At 39.0% G+C, this 26332-nt stretch overlaps 1 protein-coding gene and 1 long non-coding RNA gene across 10 annotated transcripts in view; one reads left to right on the forward strand and one right to left on the reverse strand.

The window, feature by feature from the left end:
• The window catches only part of LOC145540764 (uncharacterized), a 170072-nt gene extending 150257 nt beyond the window's left edge, over positions 1–19815 (reverse strand). For 5 of the 9 annotated variants that reach the window (XR_014078536.1, XR_014078537.1, XR_014078534.1 and 2 more), the window contains exons 1-3: positions 19695–19815; positions 18092–18536; positions 15821–15975 (exon numbers count right to left, since the gene is read on the reverse strand). Coding sequence is in view for 1 of the 9 variants with exons in the window: in XM_081575844.1 (XP_081431970.1) it covers positions 15821–15975; positions 18092–18107 (171 nt within the window). In the remaining 8 variants the exon portion in view is untranslated. Of the gene's footprint in view, positions 1–5586; positions 5717–12808; positions 14196–15402; positions 15976–18091; positions 18537–19694 lie in introns of those variants that run through there. The other 4 variants (XR_014078541.1, XR_014078535.1, XR_014078539.1 and 1 more) reach the window with 4 other exon arrangements.
• Positions 19816–19827: 12 nt separating this feature from the next.
• On the forward strand, positions 19828–25647 carry LOC145540765 (uncharacterized). Its single transcript, XR_014078542.1, has 3 exons — positions 19828–19870; positions 22763–22894; positions 24973–25647. It is a non-coding gene; the product is annotated as an uncharacterized LOC145540765 (long non-coding RNA).
• The last annotated feature ends 685 nt before the right edge of the window (positions 25648–26332 follow it).

Here is a 26332-nt window from a genome sequence, read left to right on the forward strand (position 1 = left end):
TTTAAGGGATTTGATTTGGTCATAACTGAATGGTCTAGTGGTTTTCCCTACTTTCTTCAATATAAGTCTGAATTTGGCAATAAGGAGTTCATGATCTGAGCCATGGTAGGCTCCTGGTCTTCTTTTTGCTGACTGTATAGAGCTCCATTTTTGGCTGCAAAGAATATAATTAATCTGATTTTGGTATTGACCATCTGGTGATGGGAATAACAGAATACCTGACCTGCCTCTTGAGAAACCTGTATGCAGGTCAGGAAGCAACAGTTAGAACTGGACATGGAACAACAGACTGGTTCCAAATAGGAGAAGAAGTACATCAAAGCGGTATATTGTCACCCTGCTTATTTAACTTATATGCAGAGTACATCATGAGAAATGCTGGGCTGGATGAAACACAAGCTGGAATCAAGATTGCTGGGAGAAACATCAATAACCTCAGATATGCAGATGACACCACCCTTATGGCAGAAAGTGAAGACGAACTAATGAGCCTCTTGATGAAAGTGAAAGAAGAGAGTGAAAAAGTTGGCTTAATGCTCAACATTCAGAAAACTAAGATCATGGCATCTGGTCCCATCACTTCATGGCAAATAGATGGGGAACCAGTGGAAACAGTGGCTGACTTAATTTTGGGGGTCTCCAAATTCACTGTGGATGGTGATTGTAGCCATGAAATTAAAAGACGCTTACTCCTTGGAAGGAAAGTTATGACCAACCTAGATAGCATATTAAAAAGCAGAGACATTACTTTGTCAACAAAGATCTGTCTAGTCAAGGCTATGTTTTTTCCAGTAGTCATGTATGGATGTGAGATTTGGACTATAAAGAAAGCTGAGCACCAAAGAATTGATGCTTTTGAACTGTGGTGTTGGAGAAGACTCTTGAGAGTCCCTTGGACTTCAAGGAGATCCAACCAGTCCATCCTAAAGGAGATCAGTCCTGGATGTTCATTGAAAGGACTGATGTTGAAGATGAAACTGCAATACTTTGGCCACCTGATGCAAAGAGCTGACTCATTTGATAAGACCCTGATGCTGGGAACGATTGAGGGCAGGAGGAGAAGGGGATGACAGAGGATAAGATGGTTGTATTGCATCACGAACTCAATGGACATGGGTTTGGGTGGACTCCACCAGTTGGTGATGGACAGGGAGGCCTGGCATGCTGCAGGTCATGGGGTCGCAGAGAGTCAGACACGACTGAGTGACTGAACTGAAGTGAACTGATCTGAATCTGCTGATGTTCATGTGTAGAGTCTTCTGTTTTCTTGGAAGAGAGTGTTTGCTATGACCAATTTGTTCTCTTGGCATAACTCTAATAGGCTTTGCCCTGTTTCATTCTGTACTCCAAGGCCAAATTTGCCTGTTACCTCTACGTATTTCTTGACTTCCTACTTTTGCATTCCAATCCCCTGTAATAAAAAGGACATCATTTTGAATGTCAGTTCTAGAAGGTCTTGTTGGTCTTCATAGAATCATTCAACTTCAACTTCTTCAGCATTGCTGGTTGGGGCACAGACTTAATGAACACTCATTATAAAAAATTATTTTCTGAATTCTCTCACTCACTACTTAGCCTTTGTTGCTTAGGTGGTGAATTTCCCTTAACTCCAGTTAGGAGTAACTATCATTTATTTTTATTTTTTAATTCTAGGGTTGGACTGTAGAATTTTCTGGAATGTGTCCTTTTTTTAACATACTAGTACATTTAGAAGATCAAGGTAAAGGATTTCAAAATGGTGGCCCATTCATTACAGATATTCTTGGTTTGGTCCAAAGGGAATTTTAAAATATTTTGAAATAGTCACCAACTTTTGAAACTTGGAAGAATTTCTCTATAAGAGTTTACAGTGGCTTCTCTTGTTGAACCAAATATCTGGTATTTTTGGGTGGTGTCTGTACCCTATAGACAGAGTATGTAGTCCCTAACTTGTCAGTCATATACCTGGCCAGTTTACACCTTATTTGCTCTCATCAACAAAAGTTCTGATCAACAGAAATTACAATTCCTTGTCTATGCTTTTCCAGAAAATTAAGGTAGATTGTCTAGAAGAGTCAAAGAAATGGAAGTTTGTGATTTGAGGTTAAAGAAGAGAGTGGTTTAACCCTAGTGAAGCTGCATCTTCTGGGAATAGAATAAGAATAATGGGAGCATGGTAAAGAGCCTTCTGGAAGGCACATGTCTGATATGGCCAGAGCAGGAAAGGGCCTCTGAGCCCTAAGAACTAACTGCTCAGCCTTGGTAAGAGTTTCCAGTAACTAAGCTTGCCATAAAGAACTAGAGCCACTCTAGAGCCATCATCTTTTTCCAGCCCTCAGGGGCCTCTGCAAAGTACAAGGGCAGTAGCAACCTCTAAAACCTGAGACCAAGTTCTGCTCTCATTTTCCAGGACCTCATATGCCCAAGAAAGAGAAGGGGTCCCCAGAATCTATTGACACTGGACCTGGACTTCCTAAAAATTTTGGTAGGCAGAGAATTGGAGTTAGGGTTGATTAGATTAAGAAAAATGAAGAAATGCAACACTATTTTCATTCCAGGGTTTGGAACAACTTATTCTTTTGAACTTCAACATTAATGTTGCTTTTTCTTTAAGATATCTTAGATACTTGATTTAATTAGAAGCAAGGAAGTATAGCAAGATGATGGTAATTAAATTGATTAGGTTCAACTACATACACAATTAAATTTATATTCAAGAATAAGTGGTCAAACTAGATGGTCTCCAAGCTCTTTCTTGGTTTTAAATTAGAAAATGTTGGTACTCTAAGGGAATATTCAGAATACAGTTGGTGAATGGAGGTTGAATTATACAGGCTGGCAGGTAGAATAATTTAGCAATCCAGCATACGAGGATGGAGATGTAGGTATCTATCTTCATTTTAAAGCCTCTGTCACTTAACAGACGAATACATTGCACAGAAAAGATTTAAATTTACTGGAAATGGTGATTCTTAAACTAAAATTGACAGTTTACTAAGGTAGAATTTACTACGGGCTTCTCTTTACAGCTGTGAATAATTTTATTTCTTTCTATGCTAGTAAACATGTTTTATTATGGAGCTCAAACTTCTGCATACAACTGCATTCTAGATATTTCCCTTGGCAAGTCCCATAGGCACTTTGGACTCATGTGATCAGAATGTCCCCCAAAGCCCCAGTCTTCTCAAAGTGCCTCTCCTCTCTATTCCCAAATACTGAGCTACCTGAACTAGACACCTGGGAGCCCCACCCATCATCACAGTCCCCTATCTAGTTAGTGGCCAGGATGCTACATCCTTATCTCTTCATGGCTATGAAACTGCCTTCTATCCTCCCAGGTTCTCTGTTTTCCAGACATTCATTGTCTCTAACCAGAACCATTGCAGCAGTTTCTTAACTAAATTTAACCTCCAGTTTTCAATTTTATTGACATCTGCACACTGCCTCCAGAATGACCTCTTCATAATCCATTAAGAATGGACTGAAGCACACACATTTCAGAAGACAGTTTAGCAGTTTCTTACAATGCTAGACATGATCTTACCATACAATCTAGCAATTATGCCTTTCGGTATTTACCCAGCTGATTTGAAAACACATATCAATATAAAAACCTGAAAAGTATGTTTATGGCAGTTTTATTCACAATTATCAGAAACTGGAAGCAATCAAAATGTCCCTCAACAGGTGAGTAGATAAATAAATTGTGGTACATCCATAAAATGACATCTTCAGAGATAAAAAGGAATGAGTTATTAAATCTGGCAAAGACATGGATAATCTTAAATGTGTTTTGCTCAGTTAAAAAAAGTCACTCTGAAAAAATTCACATTATATGATTTCATTTATATGACATTCTGGAAAAGGAAGAACTGTAAAGATGGTAAATAGTGTTTGTCAGGGGGTTAGGGGTTGGGAAGAAGAAAGACTTAAATAGGTGAAGCATAAGAGGTATTTTAGGATGGTGAAACCATTGTGCATAACAGTGTAATGGTGGAAATGTGACATGGTACATTTGTCAAAAGCTTAAAACTTTATAGTGAGTGAATATTAATCTATGCAAATTTAAAAATCATTTAGGTGATCAGGGAGGTCCCAGAATGGGATGCAGTCTGAGACAAAAGAATCTAATGGTATTACAAATATATGAAACAACCTTACTATGGTGTATGAAGGAAAAAGGTGCTGACTTCAGTAATTTTGGAGATGATTGAAATCTATGAGATTAAAGGTAAAAGGAACTGTACATAAGCATTGTAATCTAGTTAATGAAGTTGTTTCCCATAGGTATATGGGTTAACAATTCTGAATCTACTGTATGTGTATAATGGAATTGAACAGTTCTGTTAATGAATGGCATATGGTGGGAGCCAGGTTTCCCAATAATGCAGTGTGAAGTTACAGATAAGCAAGGGGAGGAGGCTAGAATTGCCCTGTGGTAATGAATTAGGGTTGGAGACATGAGTATGAACTCATGTTTAGCTCCATTTGTATACAGACACACAGATAAATATTTATGGAAATATTACATATATTTATATGTTAAATATTATATATATTTAATATCTGTATATATAAATATATACAGACATGAATTAGTATGCAAACGTGTTTCTTTGTTGTGTCAGATGAGAGGACCTAGAAGGAATAACCATTGGTGCTGTGAGTGCCACTTGGGAAGCCCAGCTGTTGGTAGTAATGAACTCAGATCTTGATTTCTAATTTGATTTTCCAATGAAAGGAGCTAGGGGTCCTTGGAAAATAGCCAATTCTAGGACTGGGGCAGGAAGTGTACATGATGAGCTTTGAGTATCCTTTCATACCAGAAAATAAAGAAGTGAGAGGGAAAACACACACACACACATGCACTCACACACACACTAATGGGGGTATATAAAAGGGACAGAGGAACCAACTAAAAAATCTCCCAATGGCCAAAGCTGGAATAATTTGAGGAAAAAGATAAAGTAGTATTGGATTGTAACAAAAAATATAAAATAAAAACCATGAGTTAATATGCGTGTTTGTTAGTTGCTCAGTCGTGTCCAATTCTTTGTGACCCCATGGACTATAGCCTGTCAGGCACCTCTGTCCATGAAATTTTCCAGGCAAGGATACTGGAGTGGGTTGCCATTTCCTTCTCCAGGTGATCTTCCCTATCCAGGAATTGAGCCCAGGTCTCCTGCATTGCAGGTGGATGCTTTACCAACTGAGCTACTAGGGAAGCCCTTGAGTTAATATTGTTATAAATAAATGACTGAAGAAATAAATGGGCAGAATAGGCAAATGTCTCACACAGAAAAAAAAAAAAGCCATGTAATTTATGTAGATACTCCAACCTCAAGAAGTTAGAGCATAAATCTTTACTCCTTACAAGTGCAGTGACTTTCTCCCAAAAATATAATATGCAAAAGACAAAAATAAAGTCACTGTACCATGGAGGAAGCTCACAAACATGACCTTGGCCAGGTGATCAAGGTCAACAACGGTGATGTCAAGTTGCACCCTTGATATGATGTGATAAAAATAACTCTACTTTTATGATCTTCCTCCCTTAAACCCATAACTCCAGTTTAACCATCAGACAAACCACAATTAGAGACATTCTACAAAATACCTGACCTGTATTTTTGAAAATTCTCAAGGTTATCAGAGGCTAAGAAAGTCTGAGAAATACAGCCAAAAAGAGCCAAAGGAGACATGATGACTAAATGTCACGTGATATCCTGGATGGGGCCTGGAACAGAAAAATAGCACTAGATTAAAAAGAAAAATCTAAATAATGTATGGAATTTACTTAATCATAATATATTTAACTTATATGCAGAGTACATCATGAGAAATGCTGGGCTGGATGAAGCACAAGCTGGAGTCAAGATTGCCGGGAGAAATATCAATAACCTCAGATATGCAGATGGCACCACCCTTATGGCAGAAAGTGAAGAAGAACTAAAGAGCCTCTTGATGAAAGTGAAAGAGGAGAGTGAAAAAGTTGAGTTAAAGCTCAACATTCAGAAAACTAAGATCATGGCATCCGATCCCATCACTTCATGGCAAATAGATGGGGAACCAGTGGAAACAGTGGCTGACTTTATTTTTTTGGGTTCCAAAATCACTGCAGATGGTGACTGCAGCCATGAAATTAAAAGACGCTTACTGCTTGGAAGGAAAGTTAAGACCAACCTAGACAGCATATTAAAAAGCAGAGACATTACTTTACCAACAAAGGTCCATTGAGTCAAGGCTATGGTTTTTCCAGTAGTCATGTATGGATGTGAGAGTTGGACTATAAAGAAAGCTGAGCACCAAAGAATTGATGCTTTTGAACTGTGGTGTTGGAGAAGACTCTTGAGAGTCCCTTGGACTACAGGAAGATCCAACCAGTCCATCCTAAAGGAGATCAGTCCTGAATGGTCATTGGAAGGACAGATGTTGAAGCTGAAACTCTAATATTTTGGCCACCTGATGTGAAGAGCTGACTCATTTGAAAAGACCCTGATGCTGGGTAGGACTGGGGGCAGGAGGAGAAGGGGACGACAGAGGATGAGATGGTTGGATGGCATCACCGACTCGATGGACATGGGTTTGAGTAAGCTCTGGGAGTTGGTGATGGACAGGGAGGCCTGGCATGCTGCAGTCCATGGAGTCACAAAGAGTCAGACACGACTGAGCGACTGAACTGAATTGAACTGAATATATCGATAAGGTTTCTCAGGTGGCACTAGTGGTAAATAACCCATCTGCCAATCAATTCTGACTGTTGAGCTTTAAGTCAACTTTTTCATTCTCCTCTTTCACTTTCATCAAGAAGCTCTTCAATTCTTCTTTGCTTTCTGCCATGAGGGTGGTGTATCTGAAGTTATTGATATTTCTCCCAGCAATCTTGATTCCAGCTTGTGTTTCTTCCAGCCCAGCGTTTCTCATGATGTACTCTGCATATAAGTTAAATAAGCAGGGTGACAATATACAGCCTTGACGTACTCCTTTTCCTATTTGGAACCAGTCTGTTGTTCCATGTCCAGTTCTAACTGTTGCTTCCTGACCTGCATACAGATTTCTCAGGAGACAGGTCATCTCTTTAAAAATTTTCCACAGTTTGTTGTGATCCACACAGTCAAAGGCTTTGGCATAGTCAATAAAGCAGATGTAGATATTTTTCTGGAACTCTCTCGCTTTTTTCCCAGTGCAAGAGGCATAAGAGATGCAGTTTCAATCCCTGGGTTGGGAAGATCCCCTGGAGGAGGGCATGGTAACCCACTCTAGTATTCTTACCTGGAGAATTCCATGGTCAGAGGAACCTGATGGGCTACAGTCCATAGGGTCACAAAGAGTTGACCACAACTAAAGTGCCTTAGCATAAATATATCAATATTATTCATTTATTGTGATGAAACATACTAATGTAAGATATTAATAATAGGAGAAGCTGTTGAGCTCTTTGTAATTTTTCTCTAAAGCTGTTTTACAATTAAAAAATGCAGTGTCTACAATGTGCCAGGTACTGAGCTATACATTGGGAATACAGGTAATAGCCCCTGCATCCGTGGAAATTCTTGTCTGGTCAGTGAGACAGATGTTAGTAAATAATCACATTAATAACAATAAATATTCCTAATTTTTTAAAAGAAAGTTACTGAATGATATGATATCCTAATGGAAGACTTACCTTAATCTGAGGGTTATGTGGATCTTCCCAATAAAGTGATAGTCAAACCAAGTAGGAGTTATCTAGGTGTGGGTTGGGAAGGGGTTGAGGGGAAGAAAAACACTAAAAACAAAGGAATATTACATTGTAAAGTGCTAAGGCAGAAAGAATTTCACATTTTTATAGAGCAAAGATCCTTCTTGGAGTTTTGAGCTCAAGATGGGAGAGGAAAGAAAGAGAGAGAGGAAAGAGAAGTCAGACACTTGTTGTTTAGCTGCTAAGTTGTGCCCAGCTCTTTGCGACCCCACAGACTGTAGCCCGCTAGTCTCCTCTGTCCATGGAATTTCCCAGGCAAGAATACTGGAGTGGGTTGCCATTTCCTTCTCCATGGAATCTTCCTGACTCGGGGATCAAATCCGGGTCTCCTGTGTTTCCTGCATTGGCAGGCAGATTCTTTACCACTGAGCCACCAGGGAAGCCAGACACTTGAGTGGTTTGTAACCTGGGATCCACAGACTCCCAGTAGGCCGATGGATATAACTTTACATTTCAACGAAATTGGTTTCCTTTGTAACTCTACATTCTTTTAAATTTTATGTATGTAAAATATTATTCTGGGAAGGGGTTCATAGGTTTCAACAGACTCCCACAGGGGACCAACATGGCACCATACTAAGGATATTAAGTTTTCTCCCAAGTACAATGAGAAACCATTGAAACATTTTAAGCTTTTTAAAATCCTTCATTGATTAAACTTGTCTACAGGATAAAGTCCTAACTCCTTAGCAAGTCCTACAATACTCTTCATGAAATGCTGATGACAGACTTCTTTAGCTATTTTTTTCTTCAACACTTGCTCTCCAATTATCCATCTTGTTCCACACTCAAATCTTACTAAACCTCATGAGGTCATCAGACAAAACCTGCTATTTCTTGCCTTCTTCCTTAGTCTCATGCTGTTTTCGGTGCTTTAAAATTCTTTGTTATCTGCTTATGTTCTTGACTTGGGGCAACAATAACCTTCCCACAAACCTTTTTCTGTATTCCAGTTGAAATGAAACTCCTTGCCTCTGTGGCTCATTGTGTCCTAGGTGTGGCAAAAAGAATAAATGACCTCCCATATGTCCACAGTTCTGGGACTTTTACAATATGTTACCTTACCTCGTGGAAGAGACTTTGCAGATGTGACTAAGTTAAAAATTTTGAGGTAAGAAATTATCTGAATTATCTGATAGGCTCAATGTAAGCTCAAGAGGGAAACAGAAATGTCAGAGTGAGAAGGCGCTGTGACAATGCAATCAGAGGAACAAGTGGGAGGACAGGGAGGGAGAGAACAGATTTGATGATGCTGCCCTACTGCCTTTGAAGATGAAAGAAGGGGCCCCAAGCAAGGAAAGCAGGTGGCCTCTAGAAGCTAAAGAAGGCAAGGAAAAAGATTCTCCCCTACAGCTTTCAGAAGGAAGTCCTACCAACATAACGATTTTTGGACTACTGAGCTCCTCAAGTGTAATATAATAAATTTGTGTTGTTTTAAGTCACTTAAATTTGTGGTAATCTGTTATAGTAGTGATAACAAACTAATACACTAGATATGCTTCTATCTGGTTTCTCTAGTAGATTACTACATTTATTTATGCCCCCCAATTAGCTATTACATATTCAATTACTTATTTGACAACAATGATTGTATACTGTGGGCCTTCTGTGGGCTTGGTTCAAAGGTGGACAAGACAGATCAAGTCTCTGGTCTCATGGAGATTAAAAACCAATTCTTGCCATATAATGGGGTTTTTAAAACAGTTATAGAGTAAGTCAACCAAAACAGTTTTATAATTATGGATATCATTTATATCACTTTATTCAAGTAACAAGCATATTTCAAAAACAAACAGACTCATAGAAAAAGATCAGATTTGTGGTTACCATAAGCAGGGGTGGCAGAAAGAGGGGTAATTGAATGAAGATGGTCAAAAAGTACAAGATACAAGATTCAGTTACAAGATAAATACGTACTAGGGACATAGTGTACATCACGATAAATAGAATTAGCACTGCTCTGTGTTATGTATGAAAGCTACTAAGAGAGTAAATCCTAAGAGCTCTCATCCCAAGAAAAAAATTTTCTATTTCTTTAATTTGTATCCATACAAGACTATAGCTGTTTGCTAAAGGTACTGTGGTAATCATTTTATGACATATGCAAGTCAAATGATTATGCTGTATACCTTAAACTTATACAGTGTTATATGTCAACTTTATCTCAATAAAATCAGAAGAAAAAGGAGTACAGAAAGCATGAACCCTTGAGAACAAGAGACATGAAGACTTAACATTAGGAAATATGAATTTTTTGTTTGTAATTTACTTTGTAGTGGGAGTGCAAATGACTCTCTTTCCTTCTGGTTCACATATACTCACCTAATCTATTATGTAACCTAGTTAATATACACCAACCTAATTATGTCTATTCATAATAGAACAAAATTGCGGACTCCTACGACTAGGTTATAAACAATTCTGCTTGGTCAGCCTGGGATCGTAAGTCCTGTTAGAGCAGCCTATTTACCTGCTGAGGCATCCAGGTGCATGTAAGATTTAAAGCCGTCAAGGGGCAGGTAGAAGTGTGGTAGCTGACTGAAGAGGAGGAGGAGGCGTGGTTTATAATGCTTACAGAGAGGAAGGCTGGATGAAGCGGATGGATTGGCACCACAGAACCAATGGGAAGCTCAGCATTTGGAGGCACCATAGGAGGAGGAGATGAAGCCCCAGTTGGAGCAAATGGACACTGAACTAAAGACTAGGTAAGAAGACTGTCACTCCCAACACTAGCCCCTCCACACAGAGCAACAGATCAATGCTCTCCTATGCATTCCTACCTTCTCCACACAGGAAGACACCAGAACTTTCTTCAAGAGAGCAGAGGCAGATTTACTGAGAGGGTAATAAAGCTTATACTTCAAAGTCCCACACAAGTGTGGGCCCATTGTAAGAGAGAGCACCTGGAAGGGGCCCTAAGCTGTGTTCACACAGCCATGTGTATTTTTTAAACTTTGCAAAAGTAAAACGTATTAACTACAATTATTGAAGATTTCTATTTCTTCCCAAGTCAAGTTCCTCTCCATCACACTCTCTTTCATTTCAGACAACTTTGGAATGACTATGTCATTTGGAGGACTTATCTAAGGGAAAGTTGAATTGGACATCCATTTAACATGGATTTACAGGATAGGTTTATGTGGTTTTAGGCATTTCTGTGTATAGTTAAAGTGTGTTAGTTATCCCAATGTAGAAGGGGCAGTCCATTGTATCAACTACCATCCAGTGTATCAATTAAATGGACAAAAGTCAAACAATGGAATGGTTTTGAGTACAAGGAATAATAAATAATGGAGAAAAGACAAGTTAATCTATGAAAAATTGTTCCAATCAGCAGGCTTATAAATAGAAAGCAAAAAATTTGGTTCCCATCAATATCTGATCAAAATGGAAATTCTGTCTTGTCAGAAACATCCACGATAATGCAATTTGTGTAATTTTAAATACACTATACATGTATGTATTTTTATGCGAATTGCACAAAATAGAATAAAAGTCAGAATTCCTGTGTGTGTGAATACAAACACATACACATAGCAAGTGTGTTTGTGTGAAGTCACATGATTTAGGTATCCCAATGGATCAGACTTCCTTCAAGGCAAAATGTTCTAAAACAAATGGCTCTAGTGTTAAAATTCATATATGTTAGAAAGTAAGACAAAATATGTAGTATAGGTCTTTATTTAGCGACTGAAAGAAAATTTAGACAGACATTTAAAGAAACATGAAACGAAAGTGGTAACAGTGACAGCTGACATTGGTAGAAATTATTCTGAGATAAAGAAGCAACTTGAAACAAGCAATTTTCAGGTTATATTAAGGCAATAATTCACTGAGAGAGAAAAAAAATTTAAATAGAAATAATGACTTTTGGAAGAGAATCCTGTGAACACAATGGGAAAAAAATTTAATTTCTGACGGTTTTACATAAAATATTGATATTGTAAAGATAATATGAAATTCATAATTGCCACCACAATGCAGACACTGATGACAAGCGAGTTAATGAATGTCATCAATTTAAAAATTTTAAAGACTAGTCATTTCACAAGACACCTTGAAATGCTCTGAAATTTCTCACCTTATGATGAAAGAAACATAACAGAAGCCTCCTCAGATTTGCCAGCAATCTTAATTTACATGACATCAGCCATGAATTGTGAAGCTGAAAGAAGCAACTAAGCTATCACTATTTTTTCAAATATTCAATCAAGCTGTTGTTGTTTAGTCGCTCAGTCATGTCCAGCTCTTTTGTGAGCCAATGGACTGTAGCCTGCCAGGCTCCTCTGTCCATGGGATTTCCCAGGCAAGAATACTGGAGTGGGTAACCATTTCTTTCTGCAGAAGATCTTCCTAACTCAGGAGTCAAACTGCGTCTCTTGTATTGCAGGTGGATTCTTTACCACTGATCCACCTGGGAAGTCCTCAGTCAAGCTAGAGGAATTATTTTCCTAGTCTCTGTACAGAAATGATATTATATGACTATTATATGAAGAGGCAGAGTCTATTGCAAAAGAATGTAGGAGAAAAGGTCTTATACAATGAATTAATAAAATCCCCAGATTTTGTGAAATTTGTGGAATTTGTCAGTTTTTTCAAATGTAGCGTTTATCATAAATTTTTCTCATTATAGTCACTTTCATACTAAATTTGGATTCCTGATTTGGTATTCTTTTCATTCAAGAGAGTCCCATATTGCAACATCTTCAGGCTCCATAAAATTTGTGTCCATCCCTACTCAAGACATCCTGAAACGGACAGGCTTGGGACTCACAAGGAAATGCAAGACTGAGCATAGGAGCAGCTGAAAGTCTGCACATCTGTCTGTACCAGTCTCTGCCAGCCACCCTTCAGGGAAGCTGCAAGTTTTATCCACAAATGTGGTGTTCTAGCTAGCTCTTTAAGGCCACGATTAACAAGGGAGCAAAAAAAAAAATGCATAATAGAGAATTGAAGAGAATACAATGAACGTTCAAACCAGGCTTCTCAAATATATTAACATTTCCCTTATTCTCTTTGTATACATATTTTTAAAGACACAAAATATCACTCTTATGTTGAAGACTCCTTTGAAGCTTTCTTTCCCTCTTTTCCCACATGTTAATTTTAGGAGATCTTGTTGGATTTGCTCCTCAACTATATCCCCAATACAGTCACTGCTCACAGCTCCACTGCTATCGCCACATCCCAGACCACTGTCGCCTCTCACAGAATCCAGAGCAACAAAGAGCTCCCTAACCAGTATTTTCGCTTCTACTCTTACAGTTTTCATACTTTCATGATCTTTTAAAAGCTTAAATTGGACTGCTTCATTACCTTATTTTAAAACCTTCCAGTGGTTCTCTGTTGCCATGAAGAAGAACTCTGCTCTCTAAGAGTCTTCATGATGTAAGCCCAGAAGCAGGCTTCTCACCACTTCTTCACCAGGCTCCAGTCATTGAGGTTGCTTCAGTGTGACCTGGTTCTACCTCCAGACCCATTAGCCACTGTCTGGGTTTCAGCCCAGATGCCACCCCCCTAGTACCGCTTCCCCCCAACCGCCATCAGAAAGCAGCACATGCACTTCTACTCCTTTATACCATCTTGTTTTCTTCACAGACTTTTTATAATTTGTAATCATCTCATTTATTTATTACTTGTGGTTGTTTTTTTTGGGGGGGGGGGTTCTGTTTTCAACACTGAAATGTAAGGTCCATGATGGTGAGAGGTTTGTTTCTTTTTACATTGCTGTATTTCCAGCACTGCCTATTGCATTGCAGGCAATCAATACCCAGTTGTAGAATAAATTCAGGTGAGACTCCCCAACAACACTACTGGATGTTAGACAGTAATGGAGCAATGACTTCAAAAATCTGAGAGAACATGATCTTCAATTTGGAATGTCAAATCATTAATAAAGTCTGAGGACAGAAAAAGACATTTCTGGACATTAAGGACTCAGGAAATTTACTTTCCATATCCCTTTCCTGAGAAGCTGGGCAGGTTCCAATGAAAAGAAGTACTAAACTAAGCACAAGAGTGATATAGGATCCAGAAAGCTGTGTATCAAACTTAAGAGCACAGGAAAGACATATTTCAGATTACAGCTCAACGGCGCATCTGGGAAGTGACTGGTCCTGAATGCAGCCAGAGGACAGAGGGTGCCAAGAGGAGGCCACCAGGAAATGGGTCATCTGATAAGAGAGGTCACTTGGAAAAACAAAACAAAACAAAAGCGAGATAAATTGTTGAAAGATATTATGATGATTTGGGGAAAAAAATTTAAGACATAATATTTGCATATCCAGTTACGAGAGCTAAATCCTGTTTATAATAAGAGGAAGCCAATGTCTAAAATCAACAAATTGAGGAGTAGCAGCGTGCAATTATTTGCCTGGTAGGCTGCAGACCATGGGGTCTCGAAGAGTCAGACACGACTGAGTGACTTCACTTTCCCTTTTCACTCTCATGCATTGGAGAAGGAAATGGCAACCCACTCCAGTGTTCTTGCCTGGAGAACCCCAAGGACGGAGGAGCCTGGTGGGCTGCCGTCTATGGGATCGCACAGAGTCGGACACGACTGAAGCGACTTAGCAGCAGCAACAGCAGCAAGAAGGTAACTCTCTGATGAAATAGCAAAGAGAATATATAGTGGCTGCCTCTAATAAATCGAGCTGGTAAGTTAGGAAGCATGGGGCCTGAAGAAAGGGATTGTTGTTTTTCTTGTCAATATTTTAGTGCCTGCGTGTGTGCTCAGTCGCTAAGTTGTGCCCGACTCTTTGCAACCCCATGGACTGTAGCCTGCCAGTCTCCTCTGTCCATGGGATTCTCCAACCAAGAATACTGGAGTGGGTTAACATTTTCTTCTCTAGGGGATCTTCCCGACACAGGGATCGTACCCGTTTCTCCTGCATTGGTAGGATTCTTTACCACTGATCCACCTGCGAAGCCGCGATGTTTTAATACTATCTGATAAATGACTTTGGTGATAATAAAACTATCTAAATATTTTAGATAATGATAATAATGATGACAGCAAAAACAAGCAAACAATTCAGGCTTGTACTTGCTCCATTCTCTATGAATTTGGGGGAAAGTATATGGCTATGCTGAAGATCTTCCTATCACATTTGTGAATGACATCCATCTACTACACTTTTGGGGGCACAGTGGTTTAGATAAACTTAAAGATTTAAAAGCCAAATTTGTAACGCACTTTTCGATGCTGCATGGTTTAGAAACTATATAGCCATGCCACAAGGAGTGTGTGTGTGTGTGTGTGTGTGTGATATTTTCAAGAAATGTCAATAGATATGGTCCAGAACAAGAGAAACTTGAATTCTTCAAATAGAATTACCAGTTGGCTTGCAGTAGTAATGCTTATGAGATCAAACCTGTGCATGTGGTAATGTCTAAGACTTTGGAAAAAACCTTTTAAATATTATCCAGACTCTTTGAAGTGAATTCAAAATACTGAAAAATAATTTACAAAGAATGTCCTCTTTGAAGTGGGGGGGGGGTTAGACAAGGACAGGAATGGTTCCCATTTTCATGACCGTTTTTGGAGGCAAATAGGCATATTTTAAGGGGTTTCCCAGGTGGTGCTAGTGGTAAAGAACCCACCTGCCAAAGCAGGAGACATAAGAGATGCAGGTTTGATACCTGAGTCAGGAAAATCCCCTGAAGGAGGAATAACAACCTACTCCAGTATTCTTCCCTGGAGAATCCCACAGACAGAGGAGCCTGGTGGGCTACAGTTCATGAGATCGCAAAGAGTCAGACACTTTCAAGATAAAATGTGAGAAGATTGTAGTTGGAGTTTTTGTGTTTTTAATGGTAATGGGAAACAAAACAAAAATTTATAAAAAGTAGCAATTTTTAACTTTACTTTTTTTCAAAACCAAACAGAAATTGAAATGTAAAAGTTTTGACATTTGTAAAATGAAAAATCTTTGTACTTTTGCACAAAGTCCCTATTTGCTAACTATAGGTTCCTAAATAGGTTCCTATTGCTAACTCAATAATTGGTAGTAACAAAATAGTAGGTTGCATCATTTTCACTGTTATTGGGCAATGCAGCATGGGTATATTCAACTATTTGTTAACTAGTTCTTCACTCACATTTGTAGGTTGAACTGACTTCCTTCTCAAGGGGCGGGAACATGTTCCTAGGGCAGAAGGAGCCAGCAGCCTTTGGCAACACTTCCTTTCTGAGTCATTTTGCATGCAAACATCCTTGGCTTTTTCATCTAATGGGGAGAGTATGAGGAATCTTTCTGGAAGATGAAAAATTATAATCACTATTTCATAAGGAGTTGAGAAGGATGAGCATTAAGGTAGTTTCCTGTTTTTGAGGTGAGAAAAACAGAATGTCATAAGACAGTTTTAGATAGGCAGAGAAGTGGTCTCAAGGGTTCTATTAGCAGTGTTAGCTACTTGTGAAGGCAGTTCTGGGAAAGGAAGCCATGCCTGGTGCCACAGTCAGTAAAAACAAAATAAAACAAACAACAGTTTTTGATCTTGCCAGAGTTTGGGATCTAGGCTGATACTAAGCAAGATCATGAAATAGAAAATTCATTGCATGTGGCTCTTCATTTTAATTCACTCTCCCCTTTCTCCCAACTCCCTTGAGTATGCAGTAAAGACTTTTCAAGTCTCACTCTTCCAATCACTGTGAGCCTGCCCACTCGTTAGCACAAGCCTGGAATATAAGCTGCATTGTTCTGTTTTTGTTTTTGTTTGCTTTTAAATAAAGCTGAACTTGTGGGGACATCCCTCTTTCTTCTTTGGCTCTGAAGTTTTAAGAAGGCAGGATTGAACTGACTAAGGTCATTGTTCTGATCTCTTGGGGATAGCCAGGTTGATAGAATGTAGCCAAACTAGAACATTCCAGAAATGTGGAGAGAAAGGTAAGAGAGAGAGACCATGAGAGTGAGAGCACTTGGGAGAGTGAGAGGAGAATGAGACAGCGGTAAGTGACTGTGGTGGAGTGCAGGATATACTCCCAAGGCCATTTCCAAGTCTCTTCTGTCTTTGGTTTGCTCAATAAAATCCCTGTTTTAATTCAAGAGAGTTCAAGTTAGGTTTCAAATTGGGGTTGAAAAATGCACCCAAGTGTGCTGCCTTATGGAACAGTAATGATCTCAAGGGGAATGAAAGAGTCAGTGGTAGATTTTTTGATGTTATAGCAATGCTTGGGCAAAGGACACTGAGGAGGGACCCTTCAGTTTTCTCTTATGACATACTGATGCCCCTGTGGAAGGGAAAAGTAGTGGTGGCTGGCAGTTTTAAAATATGTGTATTGAGGTATAACAGATATAAAAAAAAAACCCTCATATTGTTTAAATGCACAATTTGATGAGTTTCAATATATTAATACACCTATGAAACCATCACCAAAATCAAAATAATGAATATACCCATTACTCTCAGAAGTTCCCATGCAACCCTTTGTAATCTCTCTGTTCACAACCTAATTTCCCACATCTATCCCCAGCAAATAGTGATCTGCTTTCATATAAATGGCATTATACTATATATGGGCTTCCCAGGTGGTGCTAGTGGTAAAGAACCCATCTGCCAATATAGGAGATATTAAGAGATATGGGTTCCATTCCTAGGTTGGGAAGATCCCCAGGAAGAGGGCATGGCTGCCCACTCCTATATTCTTGCCTGGAGAATCCCACAAACAGAGGAGCCTCAGGGGCTACAGTCCATAGGGTTACAAAGAGTCAGACACAACTGAAGCTATTTAGCGTGCACGCATACACATATGCATACTGTATATACTCTTATTTATTGAGGATCTTAGCATAATTATTTCGTTATTAATCTATATTGCTATCTGAATCCATGGTTTTTTTTTTCCATTGGTGAGAGTATTCTATAATATGGATATACATAATTTGTTTATCCTTTCACCTACTAAAGGATATTTGGATTATTTGCATTTGTGGCTATTAAAAACAAACTTGTTATGAACACTTGTGGACAAGTTTTCTTGTGGATGTATGTCTTCATTTCTCTTGGATATATACAAAGGAATGGGAAGGTTAAGTTGTATGATAGGTGTTATGTGTAACTTTCTAAGAAATTGCTCAACTGTTTTCCACAATGACTGAATCATTGATTCTTATCAACAGCATAAATAAGTTCTAGTTGCTGCTCATTCTCACCTACATTTGGTATTGTTTGTCTTTTAAAGAAACCATTTGAATGGGTATGTGTGATTTATATTTGCATTTCTCTAATGACTAATGACGTTGAATATTTTTTTTGTACTTAAATGCCACCCATATATCTTTTTTGATGAATTGTTTGTTCAAATCTTTTACCCTTTAAAAGATTCTAAAAATTAAAAAAATAGCTTTACTTAAAGTATAATGTACATACCATAAAATTCATCCATTGTAAGAATACAAAGTGATCTCTAATAACTTCATACAGTTTTGCAACCATCATCACAATCCACTTTTAGAACATTTCCATCTGATCAGAAGCTCCCTCCTACGTGTTTGTCATCAATCCACATTTTTACTCCCAGGAACCATAGATCTGCTTTTTGAATCTACAGATTCACCTTTTTTAGAAATTTCATACAAGCAGAATAATAAAAACAGTCTTCTGTATCTGGCTTCTTTCACTTAGAATGTTTTTGAGGCTCATCCATGTCATTGCATATCCTTGCATATCCTAGTATTTTGTTCCTTTTCATTGCTGAGTCATATTCCCTTATATGGTATACCACATTTTGCTTCTCTTTTCATCAGATGATGGACACATAGATTGCTTTCAGTTTTCATAGCTTTCGTTATATTCATTTCTCTTGGGTAGGTACCTAGAAACAAAATTGTTGGGTTAAGTATATATTAAACTTTTCAAGGAACTACCAAGGTATTTTTTAAAATGGCTCTTCTATCTTATAGCCTCATCAACAAAATATGAGGGTTCCAGTTTCTCAGGTTCTTTCTATGGAATTCAAGTCAAATAACTTCCCTTGCTGGTACATGCGACCATGCACTCTGGAGAGCTGAACCAGGACTGGGCCCCTGGCCAGTACATGCTATGACATGAATGCTCTGCCCATGAGGACTGATGGAAAACGATTGAGGGAACCTATTTTAGGAAAAATTTGATGTGAAGAAAGAATAGAGTAATTGACATAAATGCATGGGAAGAAAGCAGAGATGGAGAGGGGTTAAGTCTAGTGCTGGTGGAGCAGTGGAGTGGGGTTTAGTGAACTGCTCCGTGTAGGGAGCCACGAGAGAGCTGGTCTGCACTGGACCTTGATGTGTCTCCTCTTTGACCCAGTTTACCCTCCTTCCCTCCATCTGAAACCCTCCTACTGTGCCCTCTCAAGTCACCCCTTACGATCAATAAGTTCTTTATGATTATCAGCGGAGACAGGGGAGGGTGGGATGAATGGGAGATTGGGACTGACATTTATATTACTCTGTATAAAATGCATAACTGATAAGAACCTACTGTATAGGACAGGGAACTCTACTCAGTGCTCTGTGGTGACCTAAATGGGAAGGAAATCCAAAAAAGGGGGGATATGTGTATGCATATAACTGATTTACTTTGCTGTACAGCAGAAACTAATACAACAGTGTAAAGCAACTATGCTCTGATAAAAAAAAAAAATCAAGTTTAAAAAAGTTTCCTATACTTCAGTCTCCTTGACATATTTCTGTCTTTAAAATCTGACTGTCCCTGTAAGATTGCTCTCAGATAGAGATTTTTTGCACACAGCCATCAGGATTAGAAGGTAAAGTCAGTGCTTTCTCCTCCCCCTCATTGTCTTTACTACAACAAGGCCTTTCAGCCCTAGACTAGATCTTCACTCCTTTGCTAACAAACAAATGTCTGTTCCCATGAGACTCAGATCATCGGACCACAGCACTCTTCACCATACTCCTCATTTCTGTTATTCTCCTCTCTCTATTCAGTGAAAACCCACAGTTTAGTCTTCCTCTCATTAAAGACTCTCAACCTTGCTTCTTCAGCCCTTGAATTCCTCATTTCCAATGGCAGTCTCTGCCATTCCACTCCAGCCACTTCTTTCTAAGTCGCACTTAGAAGCTTGTCAGTGGTACGGCCCCACCTCTGAAGTCACTGATTTGAACATTCCGTTTCTGATGGCAACTCCCTAAACTTCCAATTTGTTTGGTAAAGTACACCCTCTGCCAGTGTTCTTTCACTTCATCAGGGTTTCCCAAACACTGATAGCCATACTCCTTCTTCATCTATCGAACTCCTCTTGTTTCACTTTCCTCTCTCTACAGCTCAGATCCATGTTTTATTTTAAACACTCTTTTTAATGTATGATAAGTTCCCATACCTTTTCCTTCCATCACATTCACATTTAAAAAGAGAAAACAATTTGAGGATCTCTACTTTCTCTTCGTGAATATACTTGGGCAATTGAGGGTGCACGGATTGCTACACATTCATGTCTCCAACTTAAAGTGGTTTTCCAACACCACCTGGCTACTCTTCTCTATACCCTTTTCAACAACCACCACAAAGTTCTCCTATTCTCAAACCTTTGACCACTTCCCAACAGCAATACATGCCTCCCTACTGTCAGTCTACTGACCTTGCCTTCTGTATCATAGAGAAATTAGAAGCCTTTGGAAACTAATTGCTGAATTACTAATCCACCAGGTCTGCAGCTCCACCTGTGAGGTTTCTTCATCCTCCTTGCTCTCTCCTATTACAGTGCATTAGGCATCCTTTCCTCCGTATTTCCTTCTGTCCTCTGGACCTTCAGTTCAGTTCAGTTCAGTCACTCAGTCGTGTCCGACTCTTTGTGACCCCATGAATCGCAGCACGCCAGGCCTCCCTGTCCATCACCAACTCTCGGAGTTTACCTAAACCCATGTCCATTGAGTTAGTGATGCCATCCAACCATCTCATTCTCTGTCATCCCCTTCTCCTCCTGCCCCCAATCCTTCTCAGCATTAGGGTCTTTTCCAATGAGTCAACTCTTCGCATGAGGTGGCCAAAGTACTGGAGTTTCAGCTTCAACATCAGTCCTTCCAATGAACACCCAGGACTGATCTCCTTTAGGATGGACTGGTTGGATCTCCTTGCAGTCCAAGGGACTCTCAAGAGTCTTCTCCAACACCACAGTTCAAAAGCATCAATTCTTTGGCCAACTCTCACATCCATACATGACCACTGGAAAAACCATAGCATTGACTAGACGGACCTTTGTTGGCAAAGTAATGTCTCTGCTTTTAAATATGCTATCTAGGTTGGTCATAACTTTCCTTCCAAGGAGGAAGCGTCTTTTAATTTCATGGCTGCAATCACCATCAGCAGTGATTTTGGAGCCCCTCAAAATAAAGTCTGACACTGTTTCCACAGTTTCCCCATCTATTTGCCATGAAGTGATGGGACAAGATGCCATGATCTTAGTTTTCTGAACGTTGAGCTTTAAGCCAACTTTTTCACTCTCCTCTTTCACTTTCATCAAGAGGCTCTTTAGCTCTTCTTCACTTTCTGCCATAAGGGTGGTGTCATCCACATATCTGAGGTTATTGATATTTCTCCAAGAAATCTTGATTCCAGCTTGTGCTTCATCCAGCCCAGTGTTTCTCATGATGTACTCTGCATATAAGTTAAATAAGCACCTTACACATGGTTAATTTATCAAGAACACTTTATTTATCCTGTTTCTCACATTCCTTTTTCTCTTTACTGGATTCTTCCCAGCATCACTTCAAAAGATTGTAGACTCTTCAATCTTAAAGGCAATCTTCCCTCTTTTGTCTCCTTAAAAGCAAACCCAAAACAAAACCCTCAGAGCTTCCTCCCCTCAGCATTTCTCCTCCAACTACTGCTCTATCTTTTTCCTTATCTTCAAAGCCAATGTCTTGAAAGCGCTGTTTTTAACTTTCTGTTCTGTCTTCTGTTCCCCTCCACCCTGGCACTAACATTGTGTTTATTAAGGTCCCTACATGGACAAATCTAAAGGATTATTGTGACCTTTTCTTTCTTGATCATTTAACTCATTTCATATATTTCATTCTCTCATTCTTGAAGCAAATTAGGCTGACCAAAAGATGGTGTCCATAGCAAAGAGAAATGCACTACAAGTGGGCAAGTAGAGACTTGAATTCTAGGCATCTTTTCTCTCTCACCAGCCTTTCTGCTACCAGGTCCCTTACTCCTCTGGGCTTCAGGTGCTACACATCTGAACTGAAGAGAAGACTTTAATTATGTGAAAGTGGGGGCGGACCAGATGGCTTCTTGAGGTCCTTTTTAGTCCCTGGAATCCACGGTTGCTGATTTTGAGTCACACACGAGTTAGCAGTCACGTTTGTATGCATGCTTCAGCATTGCCATCTTTGAAGTGAGACATTTTTTTCTTGCTGCCTAAATTACTTCTAGGTTATAAATTCACCTTTGGAAGCAATATTAACTCGTTCAGGCCTCCAGTCTGCTCTTTACTAATGACTGGATTTTTCAGGGAGGAGTAACTAGCTAACTGAAATACGAAGTTGGCTCCCTCAGCATGCGAAGAAAGTTATTTGAATTCATAGAAATAAAAGTTTGCTCACTGGTCAGAGGGGAGAAGGCACTGGCACCCCACTCCAGTACTCTTGCCTGGAAAATCCCACAGACGGAGGAGCCTGATAGGCTGTAGTCCATGGGGTCATGAAGAGTCGGACACGACTGAGCGACTTCACTTTCACTTTTCACCTTCATGCATTGGAGAAGGAAATGGCAACCCACTCCAGCGTTCTTGCCTGGAGAATCCCAGGGACGGGGGAGCCTGGTGGGCTGCTGTCTATGGGGTCGCACGGAGTCAGACAAGACTGAAGCGACTAAGCAGCAGCAGCAGCACTGGTCAGAGGACAAAGGGGATAAATTTTTTTCTGCCTCAGATACTAGAGCTATCAGGAAGAACTATACAATGCTATGCCAGCCTCAGTGTTGTAATGGCTACTTCTTTAGTCTTGGGAAAGAAAAATAGTCTTATAAAAAGCTTTGAGGGGAAAAAAGCAGCATAAATAATAGAAAGGATTTTTTTTTTTTTTTTTTGTATTCTAGACCACCCAGTGTTGTGTGGTAGAAAGAGAAAGAACCTAGAACTTGAACTGGATTTAGACTTGGTCCAATCACCAGTTTGCTCTGTGATATTGGGCAAGCCACCTCAAGTTGCTCCTCTGTAAATATAGGCAGGTAAGATACTTATTTGGGCCTACCTGGCGACTCAGCAGTAACAAATCTGTCTACAATGTAGGAGATGTGTGTTCAATCCCTGGGCCAGGAGGATCCCCTGGAGAAAGAAATGGCAATTCACTCTAGTATTCTTGCCTGGGAAATCCCATGGACAGAGGAGTCTAATGGGCTATAGTCCATGGGGGCTCAAGAGTTGGACATGACAGAAATGACTAAACCACCACCACCACCATGATACTTACTGGCCTTCCCTGGTGACTCAGTGATAAAGAATCTGCCTGCCAATGCAGGAGATGTAGGTTTGGTCTCTAGTTTGGAAAGATCCCCTGAAGAAGGAAATGGCAACCCACTCCAGTTTTCTTGCCCAGGAAATCCTATTGTCAGAGGAGCCTGAAAGGCCACAGTCCATGGGATTGCAAAGAGTTGGACATGACTTAGTGACTAAACAAAAATATACTTATTGGGCCTCCCACCATGCATAGGAGAATCAAATGAGCTAAAGAATAGAAAATACTCTAAAAAAAAAAAGTGTTCTATAACTTATGACACTTACTAATAGAGAAATAACAAAGTCCTAGTAAGAAATGTCAGTTGGAGGAAGGGAGAGCTAGATCAATTTGTAGTAGATGAGACATTAAATTAATACTTTGGTGTACCCAGCTAACAGGATACTAATTTGTTGGGGTAGTTTTAGGCAGGGATAAGCTGATGAGAACTGTTGATTCCAATCTTCTCTCTGAATGTTGATCTTTTAGCTTACAGAATTTGAGCTACATATGTACTTGAAGGAGATGACTAATGACTTTTCAGCCACAGAGATTCCATTTTGCAGTTTTCCAAAGGGATGATTGCTTTAAAAATGGGAACAACCCAGAAAGATAATATGGATAATGGAGCAAAAAAGAGATAATTTAGATTTGATAATTCCTTCAACATTTTAATGATTTGGAATAATATGAGCCTGTGTCTCACTAGTATATGTCGGAGAAAAGATGTTTTTTTCCCCTTTCCTTCGTTTCTGCTTCTAAAAGACACTATATATAAGGGAGACAGATAATTACTCGGTCTATCTGATTTCAACTTACCTGAAAGATATTAATGTGAAAGTCAATTTACATATATTAGAGTATGTGAATTTTGCTACTTCCTTTTCATATTATTGTCCCTGCCTAAATAGTCTTACACATAGAGATTTTTTACAAATCCGCGAGTTCATGGATTACAGTAAGGGGCCGACGATTTGTAAAAAATATTCTTTGAGGGGTCCTAACTCAGATCATAAATATAGAGGGAGAAAATAAATTTTTTAAAATTTCAAATTAAAAAGTGAGTCAACTTAAAATGTTAAATACATAACAAATATAGTAAGTAGATAGAGCCAAAATCATGAAGGTAGAGGGAGCAAGTGACTGAAACCTCAGAAACACTGACAGAATATTCTGACAGTTTATATATGGTATATTAATTTTTCTTTGTATGTCCTCAAAATTTAATAATCCCCTAAGATAGCTCATGATGGTTTAACATCTGAGAGACATCAGTTCAAATCTTAGCCCTTCCATCATTTACCTCTTTAACTTAGGGCAAGTTATTTAACTCCTACCTGAGTTTTCTCATTTGTAAAATGGATGTAACATTAGTTTACAAAATAGAATGGATTATGGTGATGACTATGGACTGTCTCATAGCATCCATCACAAGGCAGAGGTTTAAAACTGATAACTATTATTACCAGAGAAGGTAGGTAATAAACATCTCACTTTCCAAGTGAGAAAATTCAGACTCAGAGAACTTATATGACTAAAAGATAAAGTTAAAAATTACATACTTTGGGTACAGTCTTTTCTTGAGTATTGACTTAAATTTCCAAAACCACATTTCATTACATTCTTGATGAAAAAGTAGCTAGGAAGCTATCTGCAAAGACTTTGACTCCATTACTTGAGTTGGTGCAGCATTTTAATAAATTGCTAGTTACCTTACATAAATGGACATGGGTACTAATGATGGTACACGTGTAAACTTGATTCCTGAAAGATTCTTTTCAATTTGCTTTCTTCTATGACTACAAAGTATAGTGATCACTCAACTAAGTTCTTGATGACAAGAGGAACTGAATAAGAGGCCACAGCAATGAAAATCTTTACTGCTGGAAAACAAAACAAAGTGAGAACAATTTCATTTTTATTCCTTCAGTAGTGGAGCCAGAGAAACACTGGTTGTAGGAGTACTGGTTTAGGAGTAGTTGAGTTGTGTACACATGAAGATTGGTGACCATAACAAGAACAACCTGACCTGGAATTATTGTTATCTCATGAGGCTACCATAACATACAGCCTCTATGACCATGACAGAGTGGTGCATGAAACCGAACTCATTTTCTCTTGACAAATGCAGAGCTAAGTGCAAAATTATGTCATATATTTCTGGTATTTCTAGTTTAAGAAATAATATTTCTTTTAAGAAAAAATCTCTTCTAAGGAAAACAAAAGACTCCAGAAATTATTGAAGATCAAACTACTCATCATTGGAGGCAAAATAAAATTAAGAGCTTGAAAATCCTGACAGTGCACATGCAATCTTGGGCACAGCCACCCCCTCTTTCCTCACACAGAGTCAATGTGATCTGGACCATGTTTACTCAGTAATTACATTCTCTTGCTTCCCTAAGTGACCACGGTACCTTATTCTGGTACTTATCAGTATACACATAAAGTGCAGTTCTCTGTTGATATATTTTTTAACCCTTAAAATGAAGTTGTGATTGTGTTTGCATCACATTTGTCTTGAGCAATTCATAGTAATTCATAGCATTCTTCTCCCAGAGGTGATTATACAGTTGCATAAAAATACTAGCCAAGACAGTTGAAAAGTCACAAAATAGCATTAGTGTTAAGTAGTTCAATTACCTCTGAAGGCAACAGATTAAATCTATTTTTACATGAATTTTTGACCAACACATATCTGTACTTTCTAGATTGTCTTTTATGTGATCTGTGATTGGATTCTTGACTGATTAGGCATCTAAACATGAAGTGATCTTTAATGAAAAATAGCGATGATGTATTTGTTCAAACCTAACTGAGATCACTGAAAAAGTAAGATGTCTGCCTATAAGAAACATATGATTCTTATACAAGGCTAGGGTTCCCATGAAATAGTTAATCGACTAAGAAGCCAAGACATTTGGTAAAAGCAAAGGTTTCAATGTTAAGACTGAGGCAAAGTGGCAAGTTGCCAAGGAGAGATGGAACAGGTTCATAGAGATGTTTGTTGAAAGCATCTTGATTTGTGGCAAACTCATTTGCCTCAGAAGGTGGCTGACAGTGGGGGTGCAGAGGGAATAGACACCACAGTTGCATCTAGCACTGATCCAGACAAACAGCAATCAAAACCCAGGAGCTAACATTCAATCATTAAAGATCCTAGCCATTTGTA

Source organism: Giraffa tippelskirchi, chromosome 3 (genome assembly GCF_054371585.1).
Source record: "Giraffa tippelskirchi isolate mGirTip1 chromosome 3, T2T-mGirTip1v1.2.pri, whole genome shotgun sequence".
In the NCBI taxonomy this organism is placed as follows: Eukaryota; Metazoa; Chordata; class Mammalia; order Artiodactyla; family Giraffidae; genus Giraffa; species Giraffa tippelskirchi.